The 23,422-nt window shown below is 52.4% G+C and overlaps 1 protein-coding gene across 1 annotated transcript; it reads left to right on the top strand.

The window, feature by feature from the left end:
• Positions 1–10,190: 10,190 nt before the first annotated feature.
• On the top strand, positions 10,191–18,398 carry LOC119397115 (uncharacterized). The gene is made up of 4 exons (XM_037664556.1): positions 10,191–10,712; positions 10,760–12,004; positions 12,183–15,130; positions 18,368–18,398. Exons 1-4 carry the CDS (start codon positions 10,191–10,193, stop codon positions 18,396–18,398), a joined length of 4,746 nt encoding a protein of 1,581 aa, XP_037520484.1.
• Positions 18,399–23,422: the final 5,024 nt, after the last annotated feature.

Here is a 23,422-nt window from a genome sequence, read left to right as displayed (position 1 = left end):
CCCGCTAAGTGACGGAAACAGCAGGCCTCAAACGCCAACGCTAACTCAGCGCACGCCACCCGAAAACTGCCCAATGTTTCCTTGCGTCCACGCATGACACGCAACGGAAACGCCACAAACTCTTTTCATAGTCAGCTGACGTAACCCTATTCAAGGCGCTCGTCTCTTAAAGCCCTCGACTCGCTCTAATGCGTGTCACTAACCTTCCGATAGCTAACTACACAACGCATATCGGCTAACAAACAAAACCACAGAGCGCTTAAAGAAAACAAAGTTCAATAACAGTTAACTAAGCTATCAACACTCGCGGAAATAACAAGGAATACTAATTACTAACTAAAATGAACAGTCAAAATTCCTTCCAACAAATCCGGAGTCGATATTCCAGGAAAAGCCAACAGCTGTCTTCAACAACTTTTCAGGCGCACTCGCGGTGGTCGCGCTCAGAAGGCTTTTCTCGTCAAGCGGGGTGTACGATACGCATGAAAGTTAATCACCCCCTCGTCGAGCCTCACTATACTCCGTTTCATACATCAGGTGCAACGCTGTGGAAGCTATAGGTCTCTTCGATTTGGCTGCACCGGCGGCACCAGTTCAGCGGGTGCAGCACCGTCGTCCTCGTTTTGCTGGTGCCGCGCGCGCCCGCTGCACCGGTTCCCTCGTTTTGTCAAGGTGCAAGCGTAGTTCTGCACGAGTTCTCTGCCGGCCTGCACTCGCTCGAAAGGAGGTGCAAGGAAGTGCAGCATGGCGCCCTTCCTCCTCCCAAGCTTGGAGCAGACGACGCTGCGTGTTGTTGTTCAGGGCGTGCAAAAGCAAGTTAAACTGCTTACTCTGACGGGTAATTTTAGCCACGTCTTTGCGGCAGCTATTAAGGCGGACCTTTTACATGTCTCGTGAGCAGAAAAATTCACCGTACATGACGGCAATATGAATGATACAAAAAAAAGTAATAAAGATGTGGCGCGATTCGCGATGCTGCTCTCTCAGTTCGCCTTTGCGAAATCGTGAAGCTGATGCGATAGGAAGTCTTCTAGAAATACTTTTGAGTTTAAAAATGTATTCATCAGGTGAGCGTGAGTATACATGTGTCTTAATATGGTTTACAAGAATTGTCACATTCGTCCCTATAGTCTAGCGTGAAGTGGCGACGCCAGTAAAACCCTTTGACACAAATTTGCGAGCATACACTTTCCAAGGTAACTGAACATTCGCGTCAAGTCGTCTTAGCGTCGGTCAAAGGACCTCAGATACTTTCGTTTTTTATTGTTGTATGGCCTCGCACACGCTTTCATAGAAGGCCGAAACCAGCGCAATTTTCCGCTGAACCAGTAAAACGCCTCTAGATAGTCTGAACAGTCTCTTGAAATTACACTCATGGAACCTGCCAACGACTTTCTCGTACCCGGGAACAGGAGTTACATCTTCACGTACCAACATGCAGGCGACAAAACACATACACCGTCAAACTATGGTCCCTAGTCAAACTCCTCCTCGGAGTCGCTGTGAGGATCGCCGTTGTCCGAATCGTCCTCGCTGCAGAGTCGAGCAGTTCCATACGGCAGCTACGAAGAGTGCCACCGCGGCAGTGTTTTGGTAAACAACACCAGCGATACACGTCGCATCGGCTGTTCGACCAACACGGCCTGCTCTTGCATCTTCGGTGGTAGCCGCCGCGTGGTAGTGTCGCCAGTGTCGCGGCTGCACCGGCTGCACCTGCACTTGCTGAACCGGCGCGGCACCGCTTCGCGCCGCCACGGCACTTTCCAGAACTAGTGCAGGCAGTGCAAGCCAAATCGAAGAGACCTTATGCAAGAAGTTCAGCCAGCAAAATGTGTAAATCCGCGTGTCTTGTGCTTGGCCTCCGCGATCAGTTCCGGCTGCGCGCTGCCAATGCCAATCGCGGAGGCCAGAATACAAAAAAAGAAAGAGGCGCTTAGCGATCCAAAACAAACTATCGACAGCACTTTAAATAACGGGGTACGTTTATTTCTTGGGCACAAATCACCTTCTTTTATTATACAGCCTAAACGAAAAAAAAAAAAAACATATTACGGGTGGTAAATTCATTGAACTCTTTCTTCGCGCGAACGCATCTACTGCAAGAAGTCTCGCTAGCTTCCTCAGCGTTGCACCTGATGTGTGAAACGGAGTATACTTTCCCTGTAGCGGACTTTCCTTTGTCGCCTCCTGCCACCTCGCGAAGGTCACCGACCTCGCGGTGTCGCACCTGTTTCAACGTTCCTCGAAAGGAACAACGGGGAGTTCTTTTACCCACTGACCCTTTCCGCGAATCATGCGCTTCTCTTTTCTTTTTCTTTCGGCGGCTTGGACGCCTGCGATCTCGCACCTGATCCGACGCTCTTCGAAAAGAACAACGGGAAGTTCCTTTGCCCGCCGACTCTTTCCGCGAATCATGCGCTTCTCTTTTCTTTTTCTTTCGGCGGCTTGGACGCCTGCGATCTCGCACCTGATCCGACGCTCTTCGAAAAGAACAACGGGAAGTTCCTTTGCCCGCCGACTCTTTCCGCGAATCATGCGCTTCTCTTTTCTTTTTCTTTCGGCGGCTTGGACGCCTGCGATCTCGCACCTGATCCGACGCTCTTCGAAAAGAACAACGGGAAGTTCCTTTGCCCGCCGACTCTTTCCGCGAATCATGCGCTTCTCTTTTCTTTTTCTTTCGGCGGCTTGGACGCCTGCGATCTCGCACCTGATCCGACGCTCTTCGAAAAGAACAACGGAAGTTCCTTTGCCCGCCGACTCTTTCCGCGAATCATGCGCTTCTCTTTTCTTTTTCTTTCGGCGGCTTGGACGCCTGCGATCTCGCACCTGATCCGACGCTCTTCGAAAAGAACAACGGGAAGTTCCTTTGCCCGCCGACTCTTTCCGCGAATCATGCGCTTCTCTTTTCTTTTTCTTTCGGCGGCTTGGACGCCTGCGATCTCGCACCTGATCCGACGCTCTTCGAAAAGAACAACGGGAAGTTCCTTGCCCGCCGACTCTTTCCGCGAATCATGCGCTTCTCTTTTCTTTTTCTTTCGGCGGCTGGACGCCTGCGATCTCGCACCTGATCCGACGCTCTTCGAAAAGAACAACGGGAAGTTCCTTTGCCCGCCGACTCTTTCCGCGAATCATGCGCTTCTCTTTTCTTTTTCTTTCGGCGGTACGGGCACATGCGGTAGAAACCTGCCCCTGACGGCAATCGCACTTGTCTTGCAATTTCGCGCCGACTTTTGAACTTCTTTCTCAACCGCGTCGCGACCTTTGTCGCATTTCTATCTTTCGGACGCTTTCTCCCTTTCGCACGCTTCTTGGTGCAGACTTTGGAGCATTCCGTCCGCCTCCGATGCTCATCAGCATCAACATGCTCCTCAGCTGTCTCGCGCTTACTGTCTTGATGATTGCGCATCAATTCATCCTCTGACCGATTCCGCGAACCATGCGCTACTCTCCTCCTGTTCTCTTGGTGGTTCAGACGCATGCTGTAGAAACCGGTCAACAATGACAATCGCGCCCCTCTCGCAATTTCGCGCCGACGTCCGAACTTCTTCCTCAAACTCGTCGCGACCTTTGCCGCATTTCTGTCTTGCGGACGCTTTCTTTTTGCACGACTCTTTGTGCATACTTTGGGGCCTTTGTCACGATACCTATGTGCGCGACACCTCATTGCGCTCCTGCCTCTACACGGCAGTGAAAAAGATGAGAACAGACGGAAACCTCGGCGCCTGAATCTCATCGACATTCGCTTCCTCGCGATGCGCCTAGCGCACAATCTAGATCCCCGCGGGACTCTTAACTTGGGACGTTTCCTAGCACGCCCTTTTGGGAATTCTGGCCAAACCTTCAACTTGGCGTCTCGAGAGATGCGGTCGTCGCGTTCTGCTAGCGCTTTAGCACGCTTACCGCTACTAGTCTCTTTTGCGTTCCTCTTTTTCTTTCGCCGGCGCCTTTTCCTCCCTGAACGGCTCGGAATGCTGGCAGCTTCGACGCACGCTCGCGCAAGTACGCTGCCTTCGATATTCACCGCCAAAATCTCAGGCGGCTCAACTAGCCTATCCTTGGTGTCGTCGCTAAGTGTCCTTACTTCTGACATAGCGACAGTCTCGACACTCTCTAACTCAGTTAGCTCGCCCTGAGTTAGCTCGCTCTCTAGCTTCGGGTGATCTATCACTATCCTGGATAGCCCCTTTTCTCAGGCCTTCGAAGGCAACCTCTGCGTCCTGCGCTTCGCGACGTATCTCGACCTGTTGGTCTCTGCGGCGCGCCTCGTCTTGCGCCTTACGACGCGCCTCGTCCTCACGCGCCTCAGCTTCTCGCGCTATGTGAAGTGCCTCTTGTTCTCGCGCCTCTTTCGCTTTTCGAAGCGCCTCGTCCGCTCTCGCCCATCGAAGCGCCTCAGCCTCTCGTTCTCTCTGATGCGCCTCCTCCTCTAGGGCCTTGTGACGCGCCTCTGCGTCCTGAAGCGCCTCGCGACGGGCCTCAGCCTCCTGTGCCTCGCGACGCTTCCCGACCTCTTGGTCTCTGTGGTGCGCCTCATCCTTTTGCGCCTCGGAGCGGCTCACAATACTAGACGCCTCGTCCCTCGTACTCGCATGTACGGAACTCTGTGGAGTCAAAGCTCCAAACGGCTGAACTGAGCTACCCTCGCGGTCTTCGTCAGTTATGTCCTGTGACTGAACGACAGCCGCGACGCTCTCTAAGCTAGTCAGCTTGCTCTGAGGAGTCTCTTCCATTACTGGGGCTTTATCACTGCCCTGCAAAGACCTCTCTCTTGGGCCTTTGCATTCGGCCGAACCTACATTACCCCACTGGCTGAACAACGTATCCTTAACCTCAGTTACTTCCTGCAGGCCGTCTGACACTAAGGCTAAGACTGAGCCTTTCCCACGTCCGAGGCACTCTGCGTGCCGGTTGGCCATCTTTCCTCTTCCCCCATGCGTGCCCTCGTCCGATGCCCTAGCTTTGCGCGTATGACTCAAACGCTGTCTGAATGCTTTTGCTGACAAGCGACATTTGCGCAACAGCGCCTCTTTGACCTTATCATACGATACAGCGTCCTTCCTATTGAGTCTAGCTATAACATCGGCGGCCTCGCACGGAAGAAGAGTTAGCAACTCTTACGGCCAACTTTCGAGGGAGAATCCGGCCTTCTCGCACGTTCGCTCAAAATTAACAAGAAACAGTGCGATGTCCTCGCCAATTTTGAACGGCTGTAACAGGTCTTCCATCTTTACCGCCTCCCTCACTATGGGAACCTGTCTTGCGGCGGATATACGAAGTTCCAGCTCTTTTAGGTTCAACTCATGTTCCTGCTCGGCAGCTTTCTCTTTATCCTTTTCCTCCTTTCTAGTTCGAATCTCCTCATGAGCTTCCTGGGCCTCCTCGACAGTCACCTTCTCTGCCTCCATAATCGGGAGGATCTGTCGTTTCCGCTTGGCCGAGCCAACCGAAATGCCCAACTCCTTGCAAATTTCAAGGAGGTCCTGCACATTGAACTTGTCCATACTGACACTGCACTCCGCCTCGTTTACCCTCTACTTAAACTAAGCGGTCAGACCATCCAATTCTTGGCTGACCAAACAAAGTTACAAGTCTACACAAAACCTGCTAACAAAGACTTGGGCTAGCTAGGTCTGGCAATAAGAGATGTAAACTTCAGGCACTCACCACACCAGGGTAGCTGACGCTGGCCGATCCCACCGCTGCCACCACTGTTAGGAATGAGGTTGCGTCCTTCGGGTGCGCGGCGTAGGATACGAGGTCGTGGCATCCCACCGCTGCCACCACTGTTAGGAATGAGGTAGCGTGGCCCATCGCTACCGCCACCTTTAGGTTCCGATGTCGTCCCTCAGGCTCGCTGCTGGGAATACGCGTCGTTGCATCCCTCCTCTGGAACCGCTGTTGGGACTCGGGTTGCGTGGCCGGTGCGAACACGGGTGTGTATCGTGCTCGGAGTAGTCAGTAATGGCAAGGTGAAGAAGGAAAAGATTTTATGTACAAACTATTTACATATTTTTGCTACCAGGCAACATGACTGCCAGCCCGACCACGTCGGCTGGTTCGACTCCGTTCGAGTCGTTCTCCTTCTCCTCTCCTCGACGGACCGGCACGGCCTTAAATCGTCTAGCCATCCATTGTCCTGTTGACCGTCCGCCGGTCGCAGGTGTTGGCTCCTACTCCAGTTCTCCCAGTCGCGGCGCGCTGCTAGAAGTCTCAATTGCGACGCGCTGCCAGAAGTCTCAGTTGCGACGCACTGCCAGAAGCCGCACGCAGGTGTTGGCTCCTATTCAAGTTCTCCCAGTTGCGGTGCGCTGCTAGAAGTCTCAGTTGCGACGCGCTGCCAGAAGTCTCAGTTGCGACGCACTGCCAGAAGCCGCACGCAGGTGTTGGCTCCTATTCAAGTTCTCCCAGTTGCGGTGCGCTGCTATTCGTCAGTTGCAGGTGACTGCCTTTCGTCAGTTGCAGTTGGTGGAAGCGCCTTTGTCTGTCCCTTCCATCACCCCCAGGAATGCTGCTCTCAGTCGTTAAGCAGCGTGAAGGCATGACGACTGGTTTCAGATATCGGGGCCAACTGGGCGAAGACGCCGTTTTCCCGGGATTGCAGACAAAGCATGCAGGGGTTGATCCCTGCTTCCACGTTCGGTCAGGTGCTCTGGCACAACAGCCCTAAATAAGATGGCTTTAGTTTTGCCAGCGTTGATTTTAAGCAAGTTAGTATTCGACCACTCCCAAAGATCTGAAAGGGCTTTTTGAGACTTAGTAAAAACTTCATTAATATCATGGCCGGTTACGAACAGACTTGTGTCATCCACGTACGTTACAATGGAAGAGTCATTATTTAGTTCAGTCACATCGTTTACGTACACATTAAAAAGAAGTCTGTTATAAAATAGGAATGACGTCACATATGGCGCGTGTCATTGGTGGAAGGCAATCGTTCGATTTCGTGCGGCGACGTACGCTAGGGGAGCGTTGTAATAAAACCCGCTCGCTCTTGCGCACTTTCTCTTTCGCTCGGGAGCGGACACTTTCCCTGCATTTCACGTGGGGCTTTCCCTGTACGTGGGGCAAGCGGGGCGCTGCCTCAACATTCGCCTGCGCGAGCATCATAGCCATAGGCGTGCGCAGGGTTCCCCATTAGGGGGGCAAAGGTTCGTCGCAGCGCCCCCCCAAGTCAATGTATGGGGCAGATTTTGCGCCCCCCCCCCTCTTAGGTGACTAGCCCCCCCCCCCCCCCTGTGCGCACGCCTATGATCATAGCTCTCTCAAGTGTGCGCCGTATTCGCATTTGGCCGCCCACTGTGCCGCTTGTGGCTGCTCACCGGAGTTCTGCCGCACGACCACTGTTTTTGGACACAATGAGGCGCGAATCAGAGAGATAGCTGAAGCTTTTGCTATCAGCAAAAATGGTGACACGTGTGTCAGCACTCCATTGATTGCGTTGCTCGATTGTGAGATGGCTTACTTGGACAATACTTAAATTTGCTGTATGCCTGCAATCTCTTGTCATGCATACTTAATGTAACTGCGCAAAAAACGGACGGAAACACGAAGGGCGAGAAAAGGACAAACAAGCGCAGACTATCAACTGAAGTTTGCAAGAACAAGGCAATATAAAGGGCAGGAAAAACCGAGAGAGGGCAAAAAAAGGAGGAGACAAAAGACACGAGGAACCAAATCAACAAAAACTTTGGCCACATCAGGCAAGGCACGCCCGTCATACAAAACCAACATAACTTAATTCTTTATCATGTATGGCGGCAGAGAGGTTTTTCGTTACGTCGACGACTACATTGTTTTTTTCCGTAAGGGCACTGAAGATATCTCGGCAAGCATCCAAAGGAGTTTTGAGCAGTGTGGTCTTGGCCTGAAGTTTACTTCAGAATACTTAAAGGACCAATGTATCCAATTTTTGGATCTGCAGCTGCAGTTCTCGTCTACGCATGTGTGTTGGTGCTACGCCCCATAGGTCTGTGAAACCTCTGCTAAACTATAAATCGGGTCACACAAAACTGGTAAAGAATGCCATTGCACTCTCATGTTTTACCTCTGCACTGAAGAAAACCTGCACGCACTTGGTTGAAAGCAGTTTTTCTGCGCAGGTGAAAAAACTGCGACAGGCAGGCTTTCTACGGGACGTATTATTAAAGGTCTGCGAGAAGTTGATTAAGAAAATAAAGAGAGGTCCTGGTGATGGTTGTGACTTGGATGAGAAGGCGCAGCATAAGAAATTTGCTGTTCTGCCATATGTTCACGGTTTTACCCACCGCCTAAAAAAGGTTGCGTCAAGATATGACGTCCAAGTGGTTATATCTGCCAGGAACAAGTTGTCCACTTTATGCGCCAAAGTAGACAGACGAATCGCAAACCAGCAAAATGTTCGGCAAGGTACATGTAATGTTCGTCATTTCAATAATTATGTATCTTGTATCACTGGTGTTGTTTATTCCATACCCTTGACATGCAAACGTGTTTACGTGGGACAAACAGGTCGCTGCCTTAATGTTAGACTTCGAGAACATTTTAATTCTCTGAAAGGCCACTCCGGTCTTTATCTAGCAGCCCACTGTAAGAAATGCGGCTGCACTCTGCTCTTTGGTGATACCTCTGTGTTGTTCCGGCATAAGAACCAAAGAGCGCGAGAACTAATTGAGGCTGCGCATATTCAAAAGAATTCTGAGTCCTGCGTCAGTGTTCCCTCTGTCGCCATACATGATAAAGAGTTAAGTTATCTTGGTTTTGTATGACGGGCGTGCCTTGCCTGATGTGGCCAAAGTTTTTGTTGATTTGGTCCCTCGTGCCTTTTGTCTTTTTTTGCCCTCTCTCGGTTTTTCCTGCCCTTTATATTGCCTTGTTCTTGCAATAAAACTTCAGTTGATAGTCTGCGCTTGTTTGTCCTTTTCTCGCCCTTCGTGTTTCCGTCCGTTTTTTGCGCAGTTACATTAAGTATGGATCATTACCAACTAGCCCAACTTACCACTCTTCTGAATCTCTTGTCATGTGCTTAGGGTGCGCGCGCATTTCTGTTTCCTTCGTTTCTTTTTCTTTTCTTTGTGCTTGAATAAAGCATTTAGTTGCAGTCAGCTCTCGTGTTGTGCAGTCTCTTCATTGTGTCTCGTTTTTTGCGCTGTTCACTGTAAACCCCAACCAACTAGCCCAACTCTCCCTTTTGCTGAGATAAGTGCCCTTCTTTTTTTATTTTCAATATCTAGGGTGAAAAACAAAACATTTACGAAACGTTTTCCAGTTCTCTGACTTTCAATACATCTCTCTGTGCGGTTTTCTCAGCCCTTAGTGCTAAAAGTCCTGAATTTCAGCCAGTTTAGCAAAGAGGAGGCAGTGAAATATAGCTTTTAGGACTTGTGGTTTCGGTTTCCACGCCGCCGGCGCCGCCGCCGCCGACGAAAAGTGGCCGTGCGCCGCCGCCGATGATGTACCCGGCGTGCGCCGACGACGCCGCCGACTCGGAACGACCCCCACGCCGCCGTCGGTCGAAACCGCCACGGCGCACACCTCTATGCATTCTCTGGTGCTCTCGACAGCAGGCGCAGCGTCGGCAGATGGCGCGTCGATGCATTATGCCACGCGATCCCTTGGTCCGTATACTTTTGCACGCACCTTACATCTACTGCAAATCATGCAGCACAGGCAAATGGGGAAAATTAGAAAGTGGCCATCATCTCGCAAGCTGCAAGTACAAGAAAGGCGCTACAGACTTGCAGTTGACCCGAATGATCACATCTATGCCTTCAATGATTGCGCAAAGTGAACTTGACAGACAAATCTGTCTCTGTTGAAATTGGCACCATCCCGTATGCAACTCCACAGAACATGTAGAAAAAAGACCTTAAATGGTTGTTAACATGGTGATTTTTACTTTAACAAGACTAAGAAGAATTGGGCCACTAAGCGCTCTGTCTTAATACTTTCTTAAAAGTGAATTAGCCTGAATAATAACAATAAAAGAACAATCTAAGGATTTTTCTTGTAATCTAGCGAATTTTCAAGGGTCAATCTAGGGATAAAACGTAGTCTTAGGTTGGCATCACTGCTGCCAACTCTGCCTTTTACTACGTACTTTTACTATGGTGGCTTACTTTTACCTCGCACGCTCGCCGCTCGCTGTTTGCAAACTAGCTTCGAGAGGCGGCCAGGTTTTGTCGGTCTCTGACGCAGCCGTCATCACGGCTACCATGGCAGAGGAGTCTCCACCATCTTCGGCGACGCCTGTCGAACGCGCACGGCGCTCCCTCGTTCGCACATGGTCGCACAGGCGTTCGGAGAGCGTCGCTTGTACCCGTATGCTGTGGAACCTTATCGCCAACGCCAACACGGTGCGGTTGAGACATGAACAAGCGCAGCGACTCTACAAGGTCGTCGGCAAGCAACCTACAGCGCTTCACCTACCGGCGCCTGCTGCCGCCGCCGATGCAATCGCAAGGGGCCTGGCGACCTCGGGAGCCTCCTGCCCAACCGTCAGCACCGCTGTCTTTTCGGATACCTCGGCCGCACTTCAAACAGCCCTTCCCGGCGTTCCCAACACAGTCGGTAGGCCCATGACTTCTTCCGCGCTCGTCTCCGACTCGCGGAACGTACCACTGCCGGTAGACACGGAACCTGAGCTTGATGACATGGACACTACGTCTACGCGCAAGCGTTCGCGTCCTAGCGAGTCGGGCAGCGACGACGAGGGTGCCTCGCGCAAAATGCAAGCAGTAGCAACCGAACGTGTCACGGTTATGTCACCGTGGTTGCCGAGGAGCAACCCGACACCCCCGACGCCGATGGCACCAACGAGAACGAGTTTCAGACCGTGTTCTCAAAATCGCAGAAGCGTCGCCTGCGCGCCTCGACGGCTCCGCGACCAGTTGGGAACATCGGCCCTCCCACCGCACCTGCGGCCACTACTGCCGCGCACCCGTCTACTGCCCGCGTTGTCCCTGAGCCTGCCAAACCGCCCACTGCGACTCAGGCCGCTTCTACAGGAGTGCTTCCAGCTGCAGACACCATGCGCTCTGCCTTGTCGCCGCTGGATCCCGGCACAGTTCTTTTCCGACCGGCCAACGCCGGTGCTTCCTTTCACCACACCTCCCGCCTTGCCATTGCGCAAGCTCTCTCTGCGCTGCCCGGCGTCAAGGAGGTGCGAGTAAACACGAAAAAGAACATCGTGGCAGCCGACGCATCTACAGCAGAATGGATGGATCGCCTACTGTCCACGTCGGAGCTCGCGGGAATACCCGTGACTGCCCGCCCTCCTGCTGACCGCTCACAAAGCAGCGGTGTGGTGCAGGGTGTCGACGGCGACTACACTGACGAGGCCCTGCTGGCTGCAGTGACGTCCGAGGTGCCGGTGATTGCAGCCAGGCGACAAGGGACATCACTGATCCTGCGGTTCGCTTCCCCCGTCCCTCCTGCCCGTGTCCACCTTTTTCGCATGGCGTTCGAAGTGAGGCCATCCCGGCCTCGTCCACTTCAGTGCCTGCGGTGCGGACGCTATGGACACATCACTGCAGCTTGCCGGAGACTAGAGCGGTGCCTGCGTTGCGGTGACCACCATGGGAAGGACGCCAGCTGCACCAGCAAGGTTAAGTGCCTGCACTGCGGTAGGCCACATTCAGCTGACTCCGCGGAATGCCAGCTGTGGCAAAGAGAGCGGCGCCTGGCCACCATCAAGGCGTCATCTCCCACGTACCTGCCTCATCGCGAGGCTCAAGCAGCCTTGCGGTCAAGCTCTAGTGGGACGAGTGGTCATCAACTAAACCAGACCACAGGCAAGAGCTACGCTGCAGCGGTGGGAGCTCCATCGAAGGATCCGCGCCCAACAGGCGCACAACAGCGGGAGCCGCCTGCTGGTCCCAAGAAGCAGGGCTTAGCTAAGCCTCGCCCACCCACGAAGGCAACCTCGCAGCCTCATGCTGATCAGGAGAACGCAAACCTGAGGCTCCTCTTAAGGGCGGTTGCGGACCTGCTGCCTCCTGAAAACCAGCTGCGCTCCATCTGCCTTCAGGCAGGTGGCGTGCACCCTCCTAACAGCCACCATGGCTAACAATCATCTGCAACCAGCAGGGAACCACCGCCGCCGCCGCCCGTGTGTGCTTCAGTGGAACGCTAACTCGTTGCGGCGGCGGCATGCAGACCTCTCCTTGCACCTCTCGCGGAGCGAGTATGACGTGCTTGCTTTGCAGGAGGTGTACGTAGCAACGGCCGACCTGCGACTCCCCGGATACATCGGCTACCATAGCGCCACGTCATGTATCCTCGACTCGTGCCAAGCCGCGCCGTGCATGGTGAGTGCACATCCCCAATGTCGACCACGATGTGCGGTGTACGTGCGACGTGAACTACCACACGCGAACATTAACGTGGCCGATGTCACTGGGGGTTCCCTCGAGTGTTGTGCTGTGACAGTGCGGCTACGTGGTGTTGATACGACAGTGGCCTCTGTGTATGTGCGTCCGGGACAGCGGTGGAACGCCGCCGATCTGCTACAGCTGACGGCTCGACTCGGACACAACTACCTTCTATGTGGTGACATGAACGCTCATCACACCATGTGGGGGAGTCGCACCTGCTCGTCACGAGGAAGGGATCTGGTGGACGTTATCCATCAACTGGGCCTGCAAGTCCTGAACACCGGGTCCTTCACCTTCGTCCGCAAAACAGGTCGACCCTCGTGCACCGCCATCGACGTCAGCCTGGCTAGCGAGGGAGACCGGTATGACTGGGCAACGCAGCCTGACTCCTTGGGTTCGGACCACCTGCCGATCGTCATCACACCGGTGGGAGGGAAGATCCCAAGGACCAGGCCGTGCAGAACAGTCGATTGGCGAGCTTTCCGGCAGCAGCTCAAAGAGGCCCCGAAGAACCAGGACTTCCTGGATCTGGTGGCAGCAGCAGCGCAAGCAGCCACAATCCAGTCCTGGGTGCCCGAGAACCATCCTGTGCCAGACCTCCGCCACCTGAACTTACGGGCTGCCAGACGCAGGGCTGAGAGAAAGTACCTAAAAGCCCAGTGCCCAGATCATCGAACACTTTTCAACCGTGTCGATGCGGTATGCCGGCGACATGCCAACCGTCGCAGACGGCAGAGTTGGCAGGGCATCTGCCACTCTCTTAGCCAGGCGAGAGGTGGCGCAAAAGCATGGCGGCTTCTACGGTCTCTCGTCATCGGACCAATGGCGCGGCAACCCGTACTTGCAGTGGCCATGCGCTTGGGCATCAGTGAGCAAGAACTGGCAGAACGGCTGGCCGATCGCTTCGCGGCACTGCCATTAGCCCGACCTGCGCCCATCACCACCACGCCTACCCCCAAGCAGCCGCAAGGCCACCACCCTGCCTGGACTGCCAGCCAAATTGCAGCTCTGTGCCAGGAGCCCATTTTCGAGCACGAGCTGAATGCTGCTCTGGCCACAACCAAGCGCCGAAGTACCCCCGGCGCCGACGGCATCACATACCAGATGCTGCGTAACCTGGATGTGGCTGCACGACAACGCCTGTTGAGGGCTTTCAATGACGTTTGGCAGAGCGGAACCCTACCTGAGGCCTGGCTGACTGCTGTGGTGGTGCCCGTCCGGAAACATGGCCGCCCTGGTGCAGCCATTGCATCCTACAGGCCCGTCTCTCTTACCTCTGCTGCCTGCAAGCTCATGGAAGCCATAGCTCTGGCACGCTTGAGTTGGATTGCTGGGGCAACGGAGTTCCTATCAGAGCAGCAGACAGGCTTCCGGCGCCACCGCTGCACAGCAGACTCAATTGCGGACGTCGTCTCCACCCTGGAGGAGGCTAGGAGCAAGGGCGAGGTGGCCCTCCTTGTACTGCTGGATGTCCAGAGCGCTTTCGACGGCCTGCCACATATGATCAAAGAAAGTGCTCTGGACGCACTCGGCATCACGGGCTTTCTGCGTGCTTTCATCCGTGCCTTCCTAGCCGGACGGACCCTCCGGGTTAGAGTTGGACGCGCGGTCAGCGATCCAAGGCCAGTGACAGCCGGCGTCCCACAAGGTTCTGTCCTGAGCCCCTTTTTGTTCAACTTGGTGCTGGCAGGGCTACCTAGAATGCTACCGGTTGACAAGCGCTACCCCACGCAGTGCTCTTTGTACGCAGACGACGTGGCACTGTGGGTTAGGGGGCCCAGGCGGAACCTCACTGCCATCAGGCGCTCCCTGCAACGCTCCCTGGATGCTGTGACCTCTTTCTTCAGAACGATCGGGCTGATCGTGTCCCCCACGAAGACGGAGGCGCTGCTGGTTCACCCCAGAGTCGCTGCGCGGAGGGCCATCCGAAGGCTTGTGTTGGGAGACTGGCCAATCCCGTGGAGCAAGGCGGTGACGTACCTGGGGCTAAAGATCGATCACCACCTCACTTGGATACCAGCCCTCAAACTCGCGACCTTCAAGGCCACCAGGGTTCAGACTGCTGTGGGCAAGCTGTTGAGCAGGGGCCAAGGGTGCACCCCGCGACTGGCACTTCAGCTCTACCAGGGGGCTGCAACGGCAGTGCAAACCTACGCACTGCCTCTGGTGCAGCTGGTGCAACACCGCAAGGAGCAGTTGGAGCGGCAACACCGCATGGCGATTCGGCGCTTCATGGGACTCCCGCGCCAGTCGCCCGTGGCTGCTTCATTGGCAGAGGCCCAGACGTGGCCGCTGTCTCTCCTTATGCTGCGACAGGCGCTGCATCATGTGGACCGTCTCCACAGGGCCCCAGGGGGCGATGCCCTCCTACGGAGACTGCGGAGCCGACCAGCTATGGGACAAATCTGCACACTCTATGAAGTACTGGTGCCCGCGGCTTCCTGTCCTATCCAGCCCCCTCCACCACACCAGCAGCCTCTGGACGTGCATTTGGAGCTGGGCAACCTCAGCAAAAGGCTAACACCGGTGTGCGAGCTCCACCAGTCAGCCGTGGCGAAGCTCTACGACAGGCTGCGGGGGCACCTCCTGGTGTTCACGGACGGGTCAGTCCGGGACAGCCCCCGCTCGGCCGCGGCTGCCTGTGTCATACCAACGACTGGGACGACCATCCAGTGTCGCCTTCCCTTCCACGCCAGCTCCACCGCAGCAGAATTGGCTGGCCTTCACTTGGCAGCTGACTACCTCGCTGCAATGCCACCCCAGCTGCCCGTGGCGATCCTGTGCGACTCCCGGCCAGCCCTACAAGCGCTGCTGCAGCCAGATCAAGCCGGCATTACCGTGGCGTTACTGCACGCCAAGCTAACCGCCATCGAAACTAGCGGTGTGCGTCTGTCCCTTCACTGGCTTCCCTCGCACGTTGGGATAGCCGGTAACGAGGAGGCTGACGCCGCCGCTAAAGGCGCGTTTACACTAGAGCGACACGACACCGACACGAGGCAGACGCAGACGGTCGTCCGACGAGTCGCCCGCCGACGATGTCGCCGGACCGTGTGGTCACACTAGGCCGACAACGACGCCGACGCCTCCAAAGACAGCATGTCGTAGTAGTGTAACATGATGGCAGACCAAAAACACCAGCAGAACGTATCGGCCGACGTGTCGTCGGGAGGTCTTCGGGAGATCGGTGGCCGAGCGAAAATTTTCCCATGTCGTTGCTTCGAACGTCGAAGGGGTAGATCTTGGGGGAGATCCCCCTCGACATACTCGGGCATTTGACAATGGGCATCTCGCGCACCCCTCCGACGTCTTTTCTTTGCTTCCCTTTGTCCGCACCCCCGCTCCCCGACGCCGGAAGGGGTGGCGGGGGCCGCGCAGCTACCCCGATAGGGACAATGGTAGAGGGAGGGAGGGCGGCCGAAATGAGCTGCAGGTGTTCCCCCGTTTTCAACTTTAGCGCGCAAGTTTAGTCGGTGTCGCTGTGCGCGCCTTCTGTGTGACAAGAGAATCGGCCGACGAGAGGCTGGGAGCACCATAAGACGCGGACTGCGTCTTTCACAGACGATCGGCCGGTTGTTGGCGTCGTTTCAGTGTAAATAGGACGACGGCAGGACAAAAGACACTCCCGGCGACCGTCGGCAGACCGAAATCGGTGTCGTGTCGTTCTAGTGTAAACGCGCCTTAAGGCAGCACACCACAGCGACACCCCAGTCACCAAGGCGGTAGCCCTGTCGGACTACTCCCGGCAACGACTGCGGCAGCTGCTTCCAGCGGCCCACCCTGACACGCGGGTGGCAAGCGGCAAACCACCGCCACCCCTACCAGAGACCGGCCTGGAGAGACGCGAGCGGTGGCTACTGCTTCGCCTGCGGACCGGCAGCGCTTGGCCTGCGGCACGCATGTTTTCCAAGGGTCGCTGCTCATCGCCTGCGTGCCGCAGATGCGGTGACGACGAAACTTTGGACCATATAATTTGCGCCTGCCCTGCCCTGGCCGCTGAACGACGCTTGATGGCGCGCCGCTATCGCCTGCTCAGTCTCCCTGCCACAACGGTGGAGGACTTTCTCTTTCCCGCACTGTCAAAGCTACAAGCCCTGCGAGCCTTCCTCGAGTTTGCGGCTTCTGCGGACCTCGCCACCTTAAGGGGTATTCAGACGGGGGAGAAATGCTCGGGGGGTAAAGGCGGAGCCTAGTGACGTCAGCTCGCGAGGAGAAGTCTCCACAAATGCCCCCCACTCACACGGACGAGGCAAACGGAGGGGGAGACCAGTGTTACTAGACTACTCTGGTGGCTTGCACCACCCGTTTGACGAGCTGCAGACGACCATCCAGCTGCAGACTGGACAACCACTGCCGCTCTCTGCAGGAGCAAGTGCAACAATGTGGCCAAACAAGAGCCCGAAATTCCGCCACATCCCCCACCGCATGGGGATCGTTTGTCCTTTCGGGGAAAACGTCCCCGTCTCCTCCGAGGAGGCGCGGGGGGGTCACGCCCAGTCGTTAATCCGTAACGTCGCGGTCACGTGATACGCAACCCCCCGTCTCCCCCGAGCATTCCTCCCCCGTCTGAATACCCCTTTATAGACGAGCCCTTTGGCTTCGTGCTCCCGCCTTCGTGGACAAGACACTCTTGCCACGCTAATCACTCCTTCTATCTTCCTTTCTTCTATCATCTTTACTTCCCCTTCCCCATTCCTAAGGGCGCTCAGCCGTGCCCCCACGACGGGAGGTAAAGTCCCTGAGGGACTTTAACGGGAGGCAGAAAATAGCGCCCCTTTTCATTTCCTTCACGAATCACTCTCTCTCTCTTTGTCGCCGTCGCGAGAGGTGGCGCTGGCGTAGCGTTGAGATCCATGATAATTCAAGGGGAAGCGCTTTACTGTTTGAAGCAAGGTCGGGCTGCCTTAGAACGCGTAGTTATAAAGCGAGATTCAGTAACGAAGAAGAACAATGTACATGCTGGCGGGGGAACTAAGGAAACGATGGAACATGTACTGATTGAATGTGGCGATATTTACCCAGGGATACGTGTGGGCACGAGTCTACATGAAGCCTTGGGTTTTAGGGACAACAATGGAAAGTTGAACACGCCCGTGATAGAAATAAGTAAGAGACGGTTCCCACGAAACACAAAACCTCTAAAAAACTTCTTGAAACGACTAAAAAAGGTATACAGACATCTAGGTATATTATGCAACGTTGAATAAACGTTTTTCACAAGAAGCTTTTTAGAAGACGTTTAAAAAACGTTTTTTACAAGAAGTCTTTTTAAAACGTTTAGTGAACATTTTTTTCTAGAGCTTTTGCCATTAAAATGCGCACATATGAACTTCGGTCGCTCGTATACGTTCGTAATCGCAAATATTGGTCGCCTGAACCGCATGCGCAATAAAAAGAAAGGGTAGCGGGTTTATATTTCTCCCCATTTTAACATGTGAAGATCGGTAAACCAAATTTTCCCATCTTTTAGCCCACCATGCACGTGAAGGATACAAAATCATTCGCCGAACATCGATCACCATCGCTTAATTGATGAAATAAAATGTGATACAATGTATGGGCAGTATGGGGATCGAGAGTGCCCCCGGACCCTTCGAGCGTTCGCGCGCAGACCATGCTTGCCGAGGCGCGCTCCTAGCGAGGGCGGAAGAAACGCGTCTTTTCCTCTCCACAACCTCGCCTCACCCTCCCGCCGTCGAGAGGCGAGACATGGCCTCCGAGATAGCGAGCGCGTCCCCCATCTCGGAGGCCATGGTCGAGACATGTCGCCACCCATGGTCGCCATTGGTCGCCACATACTCCGTCATTCTACGTCATCGTGTCGTGCCCTCTCATTGGCCGCCCGTGACGCCGCTCTGGCGCTCTCGCCACTCTCGCTCTTATCTCGCTCTCTTTCCACCGAAGCCGCCGACGATAACTGCGTAGTATAGTTTCAAGCGTTTCAAGTTGAATATCCTTTCTCCGTCTTTTCGGAATGTGCTTCTTGTTCGTCCTGCTATTTTTTCGTGTCAAAACTACAGGACCTCATTTCCAGACACCCAACAGACGTAAGTGTCATTTTTAGATTTCCGCGCGAAAGGGTCTGCCATATGGAAAGAAAAAAGAAAGCTATCGGCTCTCTATCGCGTCGGCAAAAACATCGCCGACTTCATGCTGCAGTTGAGCCGCTTTTTCGCCAGACCGCCTCGATGCAAAATAATGAAAGTAACTTTTCAGCACAAAACTCAACTACTGAAAGCGTAGATAATGCCTGCCTGGTTACAATCTGTGTTGAGGGTGATGAATGTGGAAGTGCGTCACCTGAACCCGCCGACAGGTCACCTGAACGAATTATACATGAGAGCGCCAGCTCATGCCCGTGTTCAAGTAACTTTGCTGTGAGGCCTTAGAAGGATGTGCAGAAGGCGTCAAAACATATGCTTCGAAAATGTTCCGATTTGTCATAATTTTTGAAAGACATAGGGTAAGCTGTTGCACGCACATGCTTGGCTGACTTCATTGTGCCATTTGCGTGCAGGATGAAAATAAAGTTCTGAGTATTGCCGAAACCACGACACGATTGTGATGGCCACCGTTGTGGAGGAACTCGTTGATTTTGCTTACCCGGGATTCTGAAACATACCTAAATTTACACTCAAATGTTCAGCACTTTCCTTTGGCTGTTACAAGTTTTCTACTGTTAACTAGGTTTTGCTGTTGTGCTTGTGTGTATCTGTGGTTGAAATTTCTAAAGTATCTTGTTTTCTGTACTCATAAGTGACCTCAACACACTTGGTAAAAATTTTTAGCACATAAGCAACACAAAGCCGAAAAGGGACAATCTGTGCACTAACTTAAAAAAAAAATGGTTGCACACGAGGCACTTGTAGACAATGGGGTGGTGCCCTCAAGCTTAACCAAGGTGCCATGCAGAGAGATGTGTCTTCTTCCGCTTTATTTTAGCAAAATATACGGCATACTGATCACCTCGCGAACTACTCCATGTTCAAGAAAGACAGTGCTTCATTCGAGAAGGACAGTCGAGGAGTGCTAACAAAATTGATACCCCCTATTGCAATTTTTGCAGCTTCTATTATCAACTTCGTTAGTTCAACTCTATTAGCTGATAAAACATTTGTGTTCTGAAAGAAAGGTTCCCACTCACATGCTCTACACTGTAACACCAGACATCCATCGTGTTTACAAGATTACAATGCTGTCTTATAAATGCCAGCTATGTACCGCAACTAGGCAGGACAACAGAAAGGAACAGACGAACACTGTTGTCCTGTCTAGTTGCGCTACTTACGATGGTATTTACTATGTCGAGACACTAACTCACCCAACATTCGCTCGCCTCTTTTAAAAATGCTCTCTTAACCTATCATTCCTGCAGTGGCCCATTTCCCGGCATACTGCTTCCGCATGAAAGAGGTGTCTGATAAATGACAGCTTCTCTGCATTCCATAAACTGTGTCCTATGTTGTTTCTTGCAGGCAGTCGTCGTCTTTGGTGCTTGAGTGCTGATTCTGCAAATCGATTTCAGCTTGCATCGAGCTGAAAAACTACTTGCACATTAGCACGTGATGCCAACCTTTTTATTCTGTACTTGAATAGCGCAACAACTCAGCGGAACACATAGCACATTGGAAAGATTCACACACAACACGTCACTCAGACAAAGGTGTTAGTCGCAGAGGTCCCGATTAGGAAGTACCACTCCATTGCTCTAGTCTGCCATTCCAACAGTGATGTTGCTCAAAAAGGAATAGCTGTTGTGCCACACTTGCACGAAATTTTGCACTACATCATAAGGTTGATGTCACTTGCTAATGTACAAATAGTTTTTCCGCTCCATGAAAGCTGAAATCGATTTGCAGAATTAGCAGCCAAGCATCGAAGAAGACAACTGCTTGCCAGAAACGACATAGAATGCGGTTTGTGGAATGTGGAGAAACTGTCGCTTATTAGATACCTCTTTCCTGCAGTAAGCAGTATGTCGTGTAAACAAGCAGCTGCATGAATGATAGGTTAATAGAGCATTGTAATCTTGTAAACAAAGCCAATTATGGGTGGCTTGCATTGTCCTGTAGAGCGTGTGGGTGTGAACCTTTCTAGCAGAACTCAAAGGTTTTATCAACCAATAGAGCTTAACTAACGAGATTGATAATACTATAAGCTGCCAAAATCGCAAATATCCGTACCACTTGTGTTAGTACTCTGTCCCTGTCCTTGTCAGATAAAGAATAGACTTTCTGGAATGTGCAGTAGTCTGCGAGTTTATGAGTGTTATGTATATCTAAAAATGAAATGGAAAAAGACAAATCTCGGTGCATTGCTTCTTGGTGCAGTGTGAGTGCACCGGCATTGTGCAACCGTTTGCCTGGTGTGCAATAAACCATTCTACTGAAAGTTAGTGCACATGTTGTGTCTCCATTTTTGTTCTTGTGTTGGTTATGCGAAAAAATTCTTTGCATGTGCTACCAACTAGGGTGAATTTTTCCCTAAACCAGTGTCGCCCTGTGCTACGGTGTTTGTTGTCGTTTAACCAAACTACCCTCTTGTTTCGTTTTATTTGTTTCTTTGTTATGCTGGTGTAGGTGCATGGTTGACTGAAACATTTTCCTGGCTCATCGTGCCTTTTGTGTGCAGGCTGAAATTAGAATTCCAGGTATTCCCAAAACCACGATATTATTGACACACACCATTGTAGAGGAACTCTAAATTTTGCCTACCCAAGATTCTTTAACATACTTCATTGAGACAAAATAAGCCATTGAACTGCTCCTATTGGCATTTACAAATGTTCGATGATTTAGCAAATTATTGCTGCTGTGCTCGTGTGTTTGCCGAGACAGCCTTCCGATTTTAAATGCGAAGCATTTCTTAGCGAACCTCTGGCACTTTGAGCGTTTCTATCTACGTATCTATCTATCTATCTATCTATCTATCTATCTATCTATCTATCTATCTATCTATCTAGCCGCCTACGTCTGGGTGCTCTCATGATCACCTCCTTAACTTGGTGTAGACCAAAATTGGCATGGGAGGGTAAGAGGATTTGACGAATATGATTGCCGGGTCCTGACATGAATAACGTTAAAATCCTGTCGCGTACTTCGTCAAACCCTTTCCACTAGACACGTCTGGCACATACCCGTTTACCACGGGCCGTGGTGTACGGGTATGCGCCACAGGTGATTGACAGATTATATCTACCCTGGAACGGCGAGAACAGACATTGGTAACCTAAATGCTAGAGCGTTAAGGAAAACCAACATCTGCAGCGTTGACTAAACGAATGCAAAGAATGAAAATTAGGACCCCAGTAGGAATCGAACCCAAGCATTCTGCGTGGCAATCAGGTATTCTACCACAGAGCCACGCCGGGTCTATAAACTGGTTTGGAAAAACAGCCTATGCGTGCGTAATGTCAGTGCAACGTCAGTTGTGGTTATGGTGCTGGCTAGCTGATATTGCAAGAAAGCAATAAACACTACATGACACTCCTACGATGTGTACTCCTGCAACACAGGCGTCATATCAGATTAACGTCTGTGGTTCCAGCGTTGGCTCCGCTTTTATAGCAGTCTAATAAACATTATGTTTGTATTTCTATTATTCAGTAAGCTATACTGAAGCATTGCTCGACCCCGGAGGAATACATGAACGAAAGCTACATGTGATATCCACATCACCGCACCGTAAGGTGCACTTCGTCCACCAGAACGACGCAGTGTCCTCTTCATTTCTTACGATAGTGGGCGATGGCGTCATGCTGACCGAGGATAATGCCAGAATGTTTGACAGCCGCTTTGTTGACTACGCTACGTAGGCCACATACGCCCAGGTAGTCTACGAATACGACAAGCACCATCCACTGATGTTGGTCTACGTAGCACTATCTAGGCCTGCCAGCCTCGACGGCCTATTCCTCACCAACGCGAAGGGTGGCTTTAGGTTCCGACATGTCACCGGCTCTGTCGACAGACAATCTGTCGACACAGTGACCGAGGCATCCACGAATTCCAACAGCTCTACTATACCGCATACTTCACTACACATGGACCCCTCGTCACCACGATCACGACCGGATCCTATAAGAAGTCATGACCAGCTGCTGGTGCTCACTGATCCCAGTGATGATGCCCTTGTTCAAGAACTGTCAGGAACTTCTTGCACACATGCACACGGGGTCGTGAAACGTGCGTGCGTTCTCGGGACACGTATAAGGACTACATACCAACTTACCGCTTCTGGTGTTGGTAATACCCACGTTGCCATTGGCAGCGTTACCCAACCGTAAACAACTAGTTATATAACATATATGCGGCTCTTCAACACACACACACACACACACACACACACACACACACACACACACACACACACACACACACACACACACACACACACACACATATATATATATATATATATATATATATATATATATATATATATGTGTGTGTGTGTGTGTGTGTGTGTGTGTGTGTGTGTGTGTGTGTGTGTGTGTGTGTGTGTGTGTGTGCGCGCGCGTGTAAAATTTATACATATCTAACGTCATTCTGAAGCGTGTCGCTAAGTAAAAAAACTTACGCCAGAGTCACCTACCCGCCGCCTGCTTCGCATAATATCGACTCCCACGGTACGTGGGATCTGCCGAATTTTTACTTGGAAGGGTAGCGCTAGTAGACACGGACTAGAGGAAGACACACGGACACACAGACGGAAGCGCTCTAGCAACTGGTTTTTTATTGAAAATCCGCCCTACATATATACACCGTCTGTGTGTCCGTGTGTCTTCCTCTAGTCCGTGTCTACTAGCGCTACCCTTCCAAGTATGAATTTCCAACTCGCCCAAGAAACAGCACGCCGAATTTTTGTTGTGCTGATACATGTCTGATTGATTGAGACACGTTGTACTTTACTGTGCCTTTTGCGTGCAGGTTCTTGAACAAAGTCATCAATTCCATTGCTCCAGCCTATGTCAAGTGGCCAACAAATTGTTTGGAATTGCTACAATAAAGGTTATGCATGATAACAACATTTGTTGGAATTTCGCATTTATTTTTGGAAGCGTGGTATAACGTATT

This window comes from Rhipicephalus sanguineus, chromosome 6 (assembly GCF_013339695.2).
Source record: "Rhipicephalus sanguineus isolate Rsan-2018 chromosome 6, BIME_Rsan_1.4, whole genome shotgun sequence".
Lineage (NCBI taxonomy): Eukaryota > Metazoa > Arthropoda > Arachnida > Ixodida > Ixodidae > Rhipicephalus > Rhipicephalus sanguineus.
The sequence above is the reverse complement of the archived record's forward strand: the minus strand, read 5'-3'. Positions and strand labels throughout refer to the sequence as shown.